At 37.0% G+C, this 14572-nt stretch overlaps 1 protein-coding gene across 1 annotated transcript in view; it reads left to right on the forward strand.

Annotated features, from left to right (window-relative positions):
* LOC111167248 (neuron navigator 3) overlaps positions 1 to 14572 on the forward strand; it is a 163779-nt gene that overhangs the window by 17525 nt on the left and 131682 nt on the right. The window contains exon 4 of the mRNA XM_022559895.3: positions 3001 to 3120. Coding sequence (XP_022415603.2) covers positions 3001 to 3120 — 120 coding nt within the window. The remainder of the gene's footprint in view (positions 1 to 3000; positions 3121 to 14572) is intronic.

Consider the following 14572-nt stretch of genomic DNA (forward strand, 5'->3'; position numbering starts at 1 on the left):
AATCCCAGGGTCAAAGGAAAATGAGTATCCTTTGAAATGCTTCCTAAAAAAGTTGGGTTTTTTTCTTAATTCATTGAAATTTTAAAGTTGTTTTTTTCTTTGGAAAATTAGTTTTCAAAGCATTTAACCTTTGTCTATAGAACTTACTCTTCTGTAAACACTGAATAATTGAAAGCTTATGTTTCTAATAGAAGTCATCTTCCATCTTATTTCTTGTTTACATGCATCACCATTATGGCTAAAGTGCTGAGATCTGCTGTCATGGTTTCTTCCTGCAGTAGGGAGGCCTTTTAAATTCAGCTGAACAAATGTTTAATATATTTGTTGATACCAAACTATATACAAAACACTTTACCAAACACTTTTAGAGATACACCAATGAATAAGACAGACCAATAAGATGTAAAACTTAACATGTATACATTGTTTTAACTTCCTCCTGAGGTTAAGTTTAGGATCAAGCATGTTGATAGTTTTTTTTAAAAAGGAGTCTCTCACTTATCTGGAGAGAACATTTCTACCATCCCCAAACTTTTAAAACACAGTTTCAGGGCTTCCCTAGTGGCGCAGTGGTTAAGATCTGCCTGCCAATGCAGGGAACACGGGTCCGAGCCCTGGTCCAGAAAGATCCCACATGCCGCGGAGCAACTAAGCCCGTGCGCCACAACTACTGAGCCTGCGCTCTAGAGCCCATGAGCCACAACTACTGAAGCCCACGCGCCTAGAGCCCGTGCTCTGCAACAAGAGAAGGCACCGCAATGAGAAGCCTGCACACCGCAACAAATAGCAGCTCCTGCTCACAGCAACTAGAGAAAGCCCGTACACAGCAGCGAACACCCAACACAGACAAAAATAAAATAAAATAGAAAAATTTTTTTAAAAAATTCAAAAGGAGAGTGAATGAGAAAAATGTTTTTCACTAAACACTTTATCAGGAATTTCATATACTTCACCTTAAGAAAAGAAGCAATAAAAATATTTAGAATTGGGCTTCCCTGGTGACGCAGTGGTTGAGAGTCCGCCTGCCGATGCAGGGGACACGGGTTCGTGCCCCGGTCTGGGAAGATCCCACATGCCGCGGAGCGGCTGGGCCCGTGAGCCATGGCCGCTGAGCCTGCGCGTCCGGAGCCTGTGCTCCGCAATGGGAGAGGCCACAACAGTGCGAGGCCCGCGTACCGCAAAAAAAAAAAAAAAAAAAGTTAAGAAATTGGAAGTAAGAGTAAACAATAGAACACTGACAGCATCAATATGGCAGCTGACAAATTTAAAAGTACGAAGGACAAATATCCTTTAATCTTTAATTGTCTCATTTAGTATCACTGTATATGATACAGGAAATTGATGCTCATAATCATGAATTAGTTATCAAAAAAAGTTGTCATATCTAGTATTCCATTTAAAAGAGTATGTCAGTCTTCAGCACATTTTGGAACCAAAGTACTCTTTTTATTGTTTTAATTTTGGTGGGATTAAATTCTTCGGTTATCAGGAAAATTAACCATGTAGAGTACCTTATGAGGATAATACAGCATGACTTTTAGTTTTGTGTATAAAATTCATATATTTCCTTTTAAACATATGTTGGGAGAGACTTTGTGAATAACAAGTCACTATTATTTATAGGGTTCTCATATCAAGAGCTTTATGTATTTCTCCTTTAATTACCATAATATCTATCTTCAGTAAATTTTATTCTTCGCATTTTGAGGCAGAAATTGAGGCACAGTTTAAGAAATTTGTTTAAGGTCCTTCAACTAATAAGGACAGAATTTACTAATCATGTAAGCAATTAGCCAGCTTCATAATCGTAGTTTTAACTATTTGGTCGATCTTTAATATGGTCATGATTAAATTTTTTATTCCAAATAGTGAAATTAACTCGAATTTGTTTAAGCAAATTGGGGATCTTATTACAAGGAAGCAAGGATATCTCCTAGAACCCCAGGAGAAGTTGTGAAGCTGAAACCACATGGCCAAGTGTGCTTTTTGTGCACCTGTGTCATTCTTCCTACTTTGCTGATCAGCTTTCTCTGTGCCTCTGCATCTGGTGAAGATAAATACCCAAAGCTCCTGGGTTTTCATTATCATAAACTCTTTCCACATAGAAAGACTGATGAGCTATCTGTTAATCCCATTTCTCAAGAAAGAAACATTTGATTAGCCCCCCCCCCCCCCCCCCCCGTGGGGTAGGAGATTAACACCTGTTCTAATCCCCCATTGCCAAGAAAGGATTATCAAATAGTAACATGACTATGGGAGTCTACCAGCCCTGTGTGAAGATGGTGGTCCTGTGATAGCAAGGAAGTAGTTCTCAGAGACAGGAAACGGGCAGGCCGTGTGGTCCTTCAGTTCAGACAGCAGTGCATGGTGGTTAAGGTCATGGTTTCTGAAGCTGACTTTCTAGATTTATTCTCAATTCTGCTGGGACTGGTTGAGTGACCTTGTGTAAGTCCTTAACCATTTCGTGCTTACTTATTTTCTTTATCACTAATGTGGGGATAATAATGTTATTACATGTAAACTATATAGAACGGTTCCTGACAACATCTTAAACATTTAATACATCTTAGTAATTATTTTATGATAGTGGTCAATTGCTGTATATATTTTATTTATCAAATAAATTAATCTAATTTTAAGATTACTCCTGTGACCTTCAATGCTTCAAAGATAGTGTTTACAAAATGAAATAATCATGCTCTTATTTTGCTAAGAGTTACATTATCTCTAAGTCTGTTCAAAATATTGATAACAAAGGGGAGAAAAAGGAAGGTCTTATAATTGGCTAGTTACTTGTTGCGGTAAGGAAGATTAATTTCCTAATAAACTTGAAAAGATTTTCTAATACTTCCTGGTGAGTAGAATATTCATATAGAAAAAACTATAATAGAGCATATTTGCATAATTATTAAAAATTTTGCACACCGTTTGTTTATTAAGTTAAATTATACAGCTGAGGTCAATTAATTTTCTGTTGATTAATTAGGCATTTATTTTCAGGTACATGACAGATGGAGGGCTCAACCTGTATACTAGGAGTCTGAACCGAATACCAGACACAGCGACTTCCAGGGATGTCATCCAGAGAGGGGTTCATGATGTGACGGTGGATGCAGACAGGTAATGTCATCAGCATATTTGATGGTGAGGAATGCATAAAGCAATTTTATAAATGAGATCCTAGGAGTTTTACAGTATTAAACCAAAGGACTTTTTATTTTGCTATAATAATTATTTTGGAACATTTTGAAAACTAAGGTGCTTTTGCTTACAAGACTTTTAGCTCTGTACACTAAAAGAAATTGCATTGCTGTTGAGAACATTTAACAAATTTCAGGTTACATGGTGGCAAATTTTAATATCTGCCAAAGCAAAATTATAAACATAGACTTCTGTTCCTTACTTGAAAAGAATCCTGGCTGATAAATTCCTTTCAATTCAGACGCTCTCAGATCTACCTGGGGGCTAATGACATAAAGATAAAAACATAATTCTAATTTTCAGGTAAAATAAGCTTGATGCTTTTCTTGAGGGGTTTCTTGAAAGCATACAACTCTTGCTTTAAAAGCTAATCTCTTTCATATTTCAAATTGCTTACAGGTTTGTGTGTTTCATATGCTTATTATTTTGCTGGGAATTGTTTTGCCAATTTTATCAGAATCACTGCTGTTTGACAATATTGTCTTTGTGAAATAATGTTGTAAGACATATTTCTGACCTGATTTTGCCCCCTCTTCACTCAGAATTTTTAATTTCTTAAGCAGGAAGGGATTGCCTATTTCCAGAGCTACTGTATATCAGTACCTAGAGTAGTTCTTTAATTCAACATTTATGAAGGGGACGAAAGGGTAAGACCTAATGTGTCCACATTCTGAAATAAGAACTGTGTACAATTCATAGTGCATTTTAGTATAGCCAACTCCAAAGGCTAGGCAGTGAATTCTGATATTCGTCGTCAATTCCTCCTTACTCAAATGCTGTTGATGTTTTAACTCCTGTCAGCCAGCTCTCATCCTGTATATACGCTAGTCTCCTAGGCTGTACACAAGGTGTCTGTGTGAAGCATGTGGTTACAAAAGGCTTATGAAAAATTTTGCTCACTCCACCCCCCACCTGAACTATTCTTCAACTGTTTTCCCTCACTGACTCTCACTAACTTCAAACACGATGGACTTCTGCTTTCACATTGATGCTTCCTCTGCCTAGAATGCCCTTTTCTACATTCCTTGCATTATTGCCTCCATCATATTTCTGTTTCAGCTTAATGTTACCTTCTTAGCGAAGTGCTTCCAGAGTAGCTAAGGTACATTTCATTTCCAGTCACTTTCTTTCCCATTATCTTATATTATTTTCTTCAATGTACACATCACTCCTAATTATTGTTTACATGTTTATTTTGTATCTCCCCCATTACAGTGTAAGCTCAGGAATGCAAACTTTTCATCATATTTATGATACATTGAGCTTTTAACAAATGCTTGTGAAGTGAATGAACAAAGGAATGAATATAGGCTATATATTCATATAGGCTAGCGATAGCGTCCAGTTGACTAAAGAGACAAATAAGACTGGGAAAAGAGACAAGATACTGCAAGGATATTATGTAAGAGAGGGAACGAGTTATGTGGGAAAATAGGAAGGAGTGATTAGAGGGAAAGAAATCCAAAGTGTGGGCCACATTTTGAAACTAATGACCAACTCATTGTTAGCTGACAGTGGAAAACATTAAAGGAGAGGAAAAAATCTGTTGGTCTTTGGGAAATGAGACTTATGATAGCAGAAGCTAGGAATCAATACAAAGGTGACTGACTTTGGAGGCATTTGGGATAACCAGCTCTCCAGGCTCCAGATTGGAGCTGGGCTGAAGAACCTCAGACCAACGGAAAAACCCAGGTATTCAACTAATAAATTGAGACCAGCAAAAGCCATAGTTCTTAAAGTGTGGTACCTGGATCAGCAGCATCAGCATCACTTGGGAACTTGTTAGACATGCAGATTATCAGCTCCATCTAAGACTCGCCGAACCTGGGGTCCAGCAATCTGAGCTTTAACCAGGCGATTCATATATACACCAAAACTAACGAAACACTGTCTTAAAATGAACAAATAGATGCCAGGCCTATGAAAACGTAAACATTTAACATAAACATGTAAACATAGAAAATAACATTTGGAAAGTTTTACTTCATTAGCTGTGCTTTGTCAAGTGAAAGAGACTATCAAAATAACAATGGCATTAATCTTTAAATTAGATCAAATAATGATGTGTTGCACCTGAAATAAATTGTCTCAGATTCAGATTTTGAGAAGTATGTAGAAGGTTTTTGAAAGAATTATGTAATTTGAGGAATACAAAAACGCTTTGGTCACTTTTATATATTAAACAGCAATAGGGTTATAGTGAAAATCCTACTATAGGAGTTTTAGGATTTTCTCTTTTATTATAGTTAAATCTCAAGCTCTTTCAAAATTGTATATTCAGAAAGTGATTCAAGATGTTATTGTTTTAAAATGCATAATCTTAGATATTAAAGTTGTGAAAGTCCTGTTAATTTATAAAGGATAACGTTTCATAAAATTTTCTTAATTCTGATAGCCATTCCAAGTAGGATTGACAAGAATAGCTAAAGGTACTGAGAAGTCCTGCAGTTTAAAATAAAACCTGCTTAACTTTATTTAATTCATTGCTCCTTAAGTTTTTTACATCGATTCCCCCACCTTTTTCTCTATAATGATAATTTGTTCCTATAATGTTTTAAGAAATGCTCATTTAGCCTAATGCTCTCATTTAGTGGATATAAAAGAGTGAGGAGTTAGGTCTTTTACTCCTATACTTCTAGTTTCCCAGCTACCTTAGTCAAGGTTTTTTTAAAAAAATAATAATAATATAAAATGTATTAGTGATTGGTTCATTTTAGCAAATCGGTAAATAATAGGGCTTACAATAGTTCACTGATAAGAAAGCTTAAATGCAAAAAAAATCAGCAGTGTTTTCATATTTCTTAGATATTCTTCCTAAAAGGTATATCAGGGAAAAATGCACTTATATAATGGCAGAGTACCCAGCTGGCTAGTATGGCAATGGATTTGAATTGTTCGTGTTGCTGTAGTGAAGGTTATATGCTCCCCTTTGATCAACTTCTGGAGAAAATGTGATGGGCAATAGAGAATAGCTGAATTCGTCTTCTCAGCAGATTGAAATGGCCCCAAAGAAAAGAGGAGGGCTTCCAGCAGCCAACTGTATACTCAAAGACATTGCAGAACAAAAGCGGGGCATCATTTCGAGAGGAACTTGGGTTTGGTCTGTATGTAGTACTCTGCTCGGACTGCCATAACAAAGTACCATGGACTGGGTGGCTTAAACAACAGACATTTGTATTCTCACAGTTCTGGAGGATACACGTCCACGATTACAGTGCTGGAAAATTCATTTTCTTATGAGGGCATTTTTCTGGCTTGCAGACAGCCACCTTCTCACTGTGCCCCCACATGGCCTTTTCTCTGTGCTCTCTTGCAGTAAAAGACAGAGATCTTTAGTGCCTGTTTCTCTTCTGATAAAGACCCCAGTTGTATTGGACTAGCCTCCTCCCACCATTATGACCTTATTTAACCTTAATTACCTCTGTAAAGGCACAATCTCCAATATAGACACATTGGAGATTAGGACCGCACCATATGAATTTGGTGGTGATGGGGGATGAAGGGACGGGCATAATTCAGTCCATAAAACTGTGTAACTCCCAGGTGGTTTTATCCTTGGAGATATAGGTTCAGTCTCTCTATAAGTGCTGGATTAAAGTAGTGAATGTATGTATTATGCATATCATAAGCCCAAACCCTACAGGGATCAGGAACATCACATGAAATGAGTGAAGCAGAAGAGACACATGGTAAACATGGCCAGTCCAACTGGGCATCTAGCCTCAACCGTAGAGGTCGCTGCCTGCAGAAATGCACAAATGTAGAAAGGAGGGCTGAGGACTGCAAACCATTTGATTTTTTTAATTTAATTTTTATTTTATATTGGGGTATAGTTGATTTACAATGTTTTGTTAGTTTCAGGTGTACAGCTAAGTGATTCAGTTATACATATATACATTCTTTTTCAGATTCTTTTCCCATATAGATTATTACAGAATATTGAGTAGAGTTCCCTGTGCTATGCAGTAGGTCCTTGTTGATGATCTATTTTACATATAGTGGTGTGTATATGTTAATCCCAGACTCCTCATTTATCCCTCCCCCGCCACATTTCCCCTTTGATAACCATAAAGTTTAGCCAAGAGTCTAGACTTTTTTGAGAACTCTCCCAATTTTTAAGTATTGGTAACTGTCTTCGCATATCTGTGAGAGCAGTAGATAAAGATACACATTTTTTTCAAGTTAAAGATACACATTTTTTTCAGTTAGATAATCTAGGAAATCACAGAGAAGCTTATATAAAGCAAGAAACCATGAACATTCTCACATATGGTCATGTAAACTTCCTAGGTCCATTAAATTTTCCCAAAGAAATACGCTGGTGGTGATACCTGCTGTACAGAATGAGAATGCTGCCACTCGTGAGAAGCCTGCCCGGCAGGTGCAAGGAATTGTGGCAAAACTAGCTGAGCACGTTTCTAAGTTTTTAATATAAGATAGGACCAATCTAAGGTCTGTATCCCAGCCATAGCATCACTCTGGAGGCTGTGAGGCCTGTTATGGCAGCAACTATAGTTAATTTTGTTTAGAACACTCTGAGGATTAACACTGTGCAGGCCAAAAGCTCATTTGGATCGGTGATGCAGAGAGAGAAAACAAGCCTTGAGAATGAACCCTTGACATTTAACAAGGGAATAAGGGAAGAGCAGTCATTGAAGAAGGCAGAGAAATCAGCTCTAACACAAAGGTGAGGACAAAGAGGGTTAACTGGTACTTTGAAAATGGAGAGAAGAGGGAATAGGCACCAGTGTCAAATTCCATGGAGAGGTTAAGTTAGGCGAAGAGAGCTTATGCCAAAAAATAAAGTAAAATAATATGAAGTTTCACATTTGAGAGGTAAAGTTTCCTGGATGATTTAAGCAAGCTGTAAGTCATCGCCTGAGTGACTAGAGTAGAATGGTCATAGAAGTCAAAGTTCGGTTTTGCAGGTGATTTATCCAGGTGGCTATTAACTCATGATGACAGAATGAGTCTCAAAAGAGAGGAAGACATGGGCTTCCCTGGTGGCGCAGTGGTTGAGAGTCCGCCTGCCAATGCAGGGGATACGGGTTCATGCCCCGGTCCGGGAGGATCCCACATGCCGCGGAGCGGCTGGGCCCGTGAGCCATGGCCGCTGAGCCTGCGCGTCCAGAGCCTGTGCTCCGCAACGGGAAAGGATGACAAAGCTCCAGGTACCAGTCTTTATTGAATACTGACAAATTCCTGAAATTGTAATAATAGATTTCACCAGGTCTATTCTGGATTGTCTATTACATTGTTATCTAAAGTATATTCTTAAATATAGTGATTGCTCATTTCAATTATAAACGAATCAATTTAACTATTCATATTTTTACTGATTTTTTGCATGTTTAGTCATGACTTTTTGAAAATATAAAAACATAATATACCATAGAAATTATTTTTGTATTGTATTAAATGACAAATTGATTTCATTTATGATACTATAATCGAGAAACTGAAATCACAGCTGATGAACGAGTTTACAAAAGACATTAAGGATATCATATTACATGCCTCTAGATTGTCAGTCATTATAACTTACTATATTGAGGGAGGTCTAGTTCCAAGCATCTAGTCATAATGAATCCCCTACTGGAAGAGGAAATCTCTTCTCTTAGGTTTAATGGTTGGTGGCCTGCAAATTACTCTGACAGAAAAACAAGAGGCAAATTTTAATACACATATGTATGCAGGAAATCACAGAAAGATGTGATTTAAGGGTAGATGGTTAGAAATTGGGACATCTTCATAGGGAAAAGGGGCCAGGGAGAAGGACACTTTCGGGAAAACAAATGACTTTCAGGAACGATAAATGGGACCATAGAAGAAGAGATGGGAGATATGATCGTTTTGCGACAGTGTCTATTTAGGCAGTTCCTTATCTGGTGCCATTTGTCTCTGGTGATAGAAGTCAACCCTGTCTGGTGTGAAACTCCCAGGGAGGAGATTTATGACAGTTGAATTCTTTTGGGAGACACTTTCAGGCAGACAGGGCGAGTTTAGGAAGAAAGAAAAAGCTCTTTGCAGTGGTATATTTTGGATCCCTTCACCCTAAATCTACAGTTTTCATCAATGTGTAGAAAATTGCACTGCCTCTACAAAAAGGCTCATGGAAAATTCTCATAAAATCAGGTGGGGAGTCATTTCTAAGGGTAGGAGGCCTTTGGTATTTTCACGACTTCTCCAAACAAGAAAAGTGAAGGCAACTGAGATTTCTCCTAAGCCACCAAGCAGATATCTCCAGAGTCTGAATTCATGATGCTTGTCACTAGTTTATGTACACTCTAATAATTCCTTCTATTCGGTGTTGATTTATTCCCGCATAATCACAGAAACAGTATATTCCCATATCTGAAGTATTTCCTTCATTAGCTTACTGGCTTTCCATAGTAATGAAAAGCAAACACAAACAAGATTAATAGGCTGAGATTAAAGTAGTTAAGTAAATATAATTATTCCATTTTATAATTAAATGGCCTGCCATTTTGGCCCTCCTTTCTTTAAGTAGGGAGAGACGACTGCAAAACACTGCAGAAGTGGAAAAAGTTTTATTTGCCCCCCTCAACTCCCCTTTGGTACCCTGCTCATCTTTGCAGGCTCATGCACTGGTGCTAAACTTCTCTCCTGTGTCCTGATTCTCAGCATTACCTGACCTCGTTGTGAATAATCTTACAAACTTCCAATACTTTTACGTAACACCCCTCGTAGAATTAATTCACACTGTACACATGTGAACACATTGTGTGCACATGTACACAACGTGTGCACGTGTATTGAGACCCTGCTCTCTGCCAAGTTCTGTGCTCAATCCTGGGGGACCCTGTACTCAAAGGTCTTACATTAGAAGGGCTTTTTAGGCTTGATTAATTTAAAATAGGGATTAATGAAACCTAAAAAGCCATTGAGATTCAAAGGATACTTAGTCAGTACAACTAGCCCAAGCTGTAGATATTTTTGATTGGGATACCTTTTAGTATCTTTTTTTTTTTTTGCGGTACGCGGGCCTCTCACTGTTGTGGCCTCTCCCGTTGCGGAGCACAGGCTCCGGACGTGCAGGCTCAGCGGCCATGGCTTACGGGCCCAGCTGCTCCGCAGCATGTGGGATCTTCTCGGACCGGGGCACGAACCCGTGTCCCCTGCATCGGCAGGCGGACTCTCAACCACTGCGTCACCAGGGAAGCCCTTTAGTATCTTTTAAAACATACATACAGGTGGCTGTAAGTTTTACCACCCTTTGTAAGACTGCCCCTGATATTAGACTTGGCCATGGCTAAACTTTACCATTACAGAATACATCTCCCAATAGAGGAGATGGTCCCCGGTACTCTTATTTATGAAGTAGTTTTACATTAGCTCCTTCCAAAACAATTTGCTTATGAATCTTATGAAGATGGTGATGATGACGTTGAAGACAAGGAGGAATCATGGCTGCTACAGTAAAAATAGCCAGAGTATCTCTCTGTATTGAGGATCAAGTAGTGCAACCAACATACCATACTAGTTAAGTATGTTGTTATACTTTACCTTTACGGCAGCCCTGTGAAGTGCACTTTATTACTGCCATTTTATAAGTGAGGCAGACAGTCCTTTGATCAAGTAACTTGCCTATAGACACTTTGTTGATAAATGGTAATGGTTGGATTTGAATCCAGTTCCTGTACTCTTACTGTTATTCATAAAATTATTAATATGGATACGGGTTTTATCATGCCTGGATAACATACTCTGATTTTTAAAATTATTTCAGTTGTCCCTTTCTGGCTAAACATACCTGTAAAATATGAATAGATCTTTCTTATTCAGCTTCGTAAATGTTGGTAATTTCCTTCAGCATGTAATCATTTTCTATTTCTACTGCAGATTGTCAATAAATGTAAAAACACGATTGACAGAACAATATTTTCACATGCATTAGAGCTTCTAAAAGGCTGGCTAGTTTGTTAGTCAGTAACACAATTTAGCAGTGTTTTGTTCTTTTATGCATGTAAATCTATCCTAATCTTGAAATCTAATGTCTTTTGAAATATCTATTTCTAACAGGCTCAAGGAAATAATAGAAAAATGGAAAGGGGAGAAATATGATTCATCCTATATACAGAAAAATACTAATAAAAGTGTACTTATATGAAGGGAAAAACAATGTGGACCTTTTATATTACATGATTTTTTTGTCCTACAAAGAGCAATAAAATGGGAGAGGTTTTTGTCAATGAACTTAATTGTTTAATTTGATTTAAGAGTTGCATCTATACATGAAAGTTTTTTTCCCCCTTCAAAAGCTACGGATGAATTTTTTTTTTATAGGCTAACTAATGGGGTGAGACATTCAACTTGGGATCATTAAACTGAGGTCTTCCGGCTGGCAGCTGATAAATTCTGCACCTTCCTCATTTCAGCTGTTTGAGTGGGTGGCATGGACATATTTATTAGAGTCATATGTGCTCCGTTTATATTCTTTTTTCTTGCTTGACTTAATTTGTGTTTGAAACGGTTAAAGTTATCTGCAGTGAGCTGTATTTTTCTTTTTTTAAGCATCAACAGAGCTTCCATATGTTTTTTTAGATAAGTTGCAAATGAAAGTGTTTTCATTACAAATGAGTGCTTATTCTCTGAATTATTTTGCTATTATAAAGCTTTTCTGTGGTTATTGAGAAAAGTTCACAGAATAAGTAAAAGTATAAAGAAGAATCTAAAAATAATTCATAATCCTCCCATCCCCAGAACAACCAAGAATATTGCTTCGATGTATTTCCTCTCAGGCTTGCTCATCCACTCTGTTTGCACAGTTTGGGTTATACCATCTATACAATAGATTATCCTGCTTTCTTTACCTACTTATGTAATGAACACTACCCCATAATATTAAACATTTTTTAAAAATATGACTTTTAATGATTGCATGCTCTTCTATCGCATGGGATAAATTTTATCTAAGGAGTTTGTGTAATCAACCATAAAATTTTTAAGACATACATCAAATTTCGGATATTATTGGCAAGGCCATTAGGAGAAACTTATCTGATTGTCTGTCTATATGTATTTTTTCTTAAAAGGTAAACACCTCACATATGCACATGTGCATATTTGTATATATGTGTGTGTATGTATATACACAGGTGCATTTGAAATTTAGTTTTATTTCTCCAAGTAAATCTCATTCCTTAAGATTAAGTTTTATAATTTACTTTTACTTTAGATTTTTAAAATTTCAAGTGTATATTTAGGGCTTTGTAAACTCTTAGAATTCATGAGTGTGATATAATTTTAAAATACTTTGTCAGCCAGGTTTTCTTACAAAATAGGTGGTAAACAATATTGACTGAAACTGTGTTGCTTCTTCTTCAAACATAAGCAAATATCCAAAGGGGCTTTATTTCTTAACAGAACAAAACCCTATCACTTGTTTCTCTAACAATATAATCTATTCTGATCCCAGGCAGTTTGTACAAGGCACATCCACTTGATAACCCAAATATTTACTAGATAAAAATAAAAATAATTATAATAATAGTGCCTTTATTGAGTGTCTCATTAGTGCTAGACATATTTCTTTTTTTCATCTTTGGAGATGTTAATATACTTCTTTCAGTCACTAATAGAACAAGAAGACACCCCCCCCAAAAAAATCAATACATAGAAGATTTGACCCATACAATAAGAAAGTTGACCTTATGTACATGTATAGAACACCAGAACCAAGAATAGTAGAATTCATTCTTTTCAAGTACACATGGGATATTTACAAAAAGATGTGTTGGGCCATGAAGTAAGTCCCCACAGATTTCAAAGAACTGAAATACTATAGAGTATGTTCTTTGACCACAGTGCTTTAAGCTAGAAATCATTAACAAAAAAGATAGACAATCTCTGTATGTTTGAAAATTAGAAAATGTACTTCTTAATAACATTTGGGTAAAAGAAGAAATCACAATGGAAATTAGAAAGTATTTTGTTCTGAATGATAAAGAGAACACTACATATTAGAATTTGTGGGATATAGCTTAAAATCATGTTTAGAGGGAAATTTATAGCCTTAAATACTTATATTTATAAAACAAACAAGAAAGGCTGAAAATCAATGAGCTAAGCTTACAAGAAGTTAGGACTTCTCCAGTTCAAGGAGTTAGGAAAAGAAAAGCAAATTAAACCCAAAGAAATAAGAAAATATACATAAACGCAGAAACCAATGAAATAGTTTTTAATACTTCACATGCATTAACTAATTTAATCCTCATAACAACCTTCTGTATTTGGAACTGTAATTGTCATCTCTTTGCAGATGAAACATCCATAGCACAGAGATTAATCATTTGCTTCGGTTCACGCCATTAGTAAACAGCAGAGCTAGACTTAAACCCAGGTGAAGCAAAACAAGTGGATTATAAAAACAACATTCATAAGTATATATTTTTTAATTTTTAAATCTTTTCGAGCTTTAGTTTTGACTAAGTAATTTGATTGTCCTCTGTCCTTCTTGTCTAAGCCGGTTTGATTGGCTGTTGGCTAGAACAGGTTGATCATAGTAAAAACCAATAGAAATTCTGCCCAAATTCCATTTAACTACTACATTTTGAGAATATGTTGGTGTAGTTGATTTTTAAGATTCAGATATCATACCAGCTCTGCTGCTACTGAAACTCTCCAAATATTTTAGTGAAAAGATTTTTAAAACACATAAAGCCACAATGGTCAGAGTACAGTTGGCCCTCTGAATCCACAGGTTCCCCATCTGGGACCATTTTGTGTAACAGAGTTGAGCATCCTTGGATTTTAGGAGGGTGGGTGGAACCAATCCCCCTGCAGATACCAAGGGACAACTATACAGAAGGCAGCAATAGCAGGAAAGCTGGGAAAATGGCAAGACAGAGGGAGAATGGTGATTGATGTAACAGCCCCGTGAAAGCACGGAGCGTGCCAAGGGTGAAGGCAAGAAGCAATGCAATTTACACCATGGGAAACCCCAAAGGCTTGGGAATTTTAGGACTAACTACCTTGGGATTTAGGGCTGAGTATGAAGTAAAAATAGAAGGAACTGGGTTAAAAGGTTTTTAAGAAGCACTCAGATCCCCAAATCCCCAACCCAAATGTGAATAACTGGGCACCTGCCCCTTTTCTATCTTAGCAAAAGACCAGAGATTATTTTCTGGGGAGGAGAAAAGAAATAGAATTTGTGTGGGACACTGAGGAGGACTGACCACAGGGTAATTAAATGAAGTTTTCATAATAAACATGGAGATTCCCAGCTTTTCCTCCAGTTTAGACTGTAAGTCTAAATTTAGGCAACCAGGTATGAGTCCATCTAATGAGGACCATCGTTTACCTTCTACTTTCCCCATGTACCTGCCATGTGCTTACTGGTTACAAATTC

The sequence above is a fragment of the Delphinapterus leucas genome, chromosome 11 (genome assembly GCF_059928025.1).
Source record: "Delphinapterus leucas isolate spDelLeu-1000000601 "Yukka" chromosome 11, BTC_Dleu_Yukka2, whole genome shotgun sequence".
Lineage (NCBI taxonomy): Eukaryota > Metazoa > Chordata > Mammalia > Artiodactyla > Monodontidae > Delphinapterus > Delphinapterus leucas.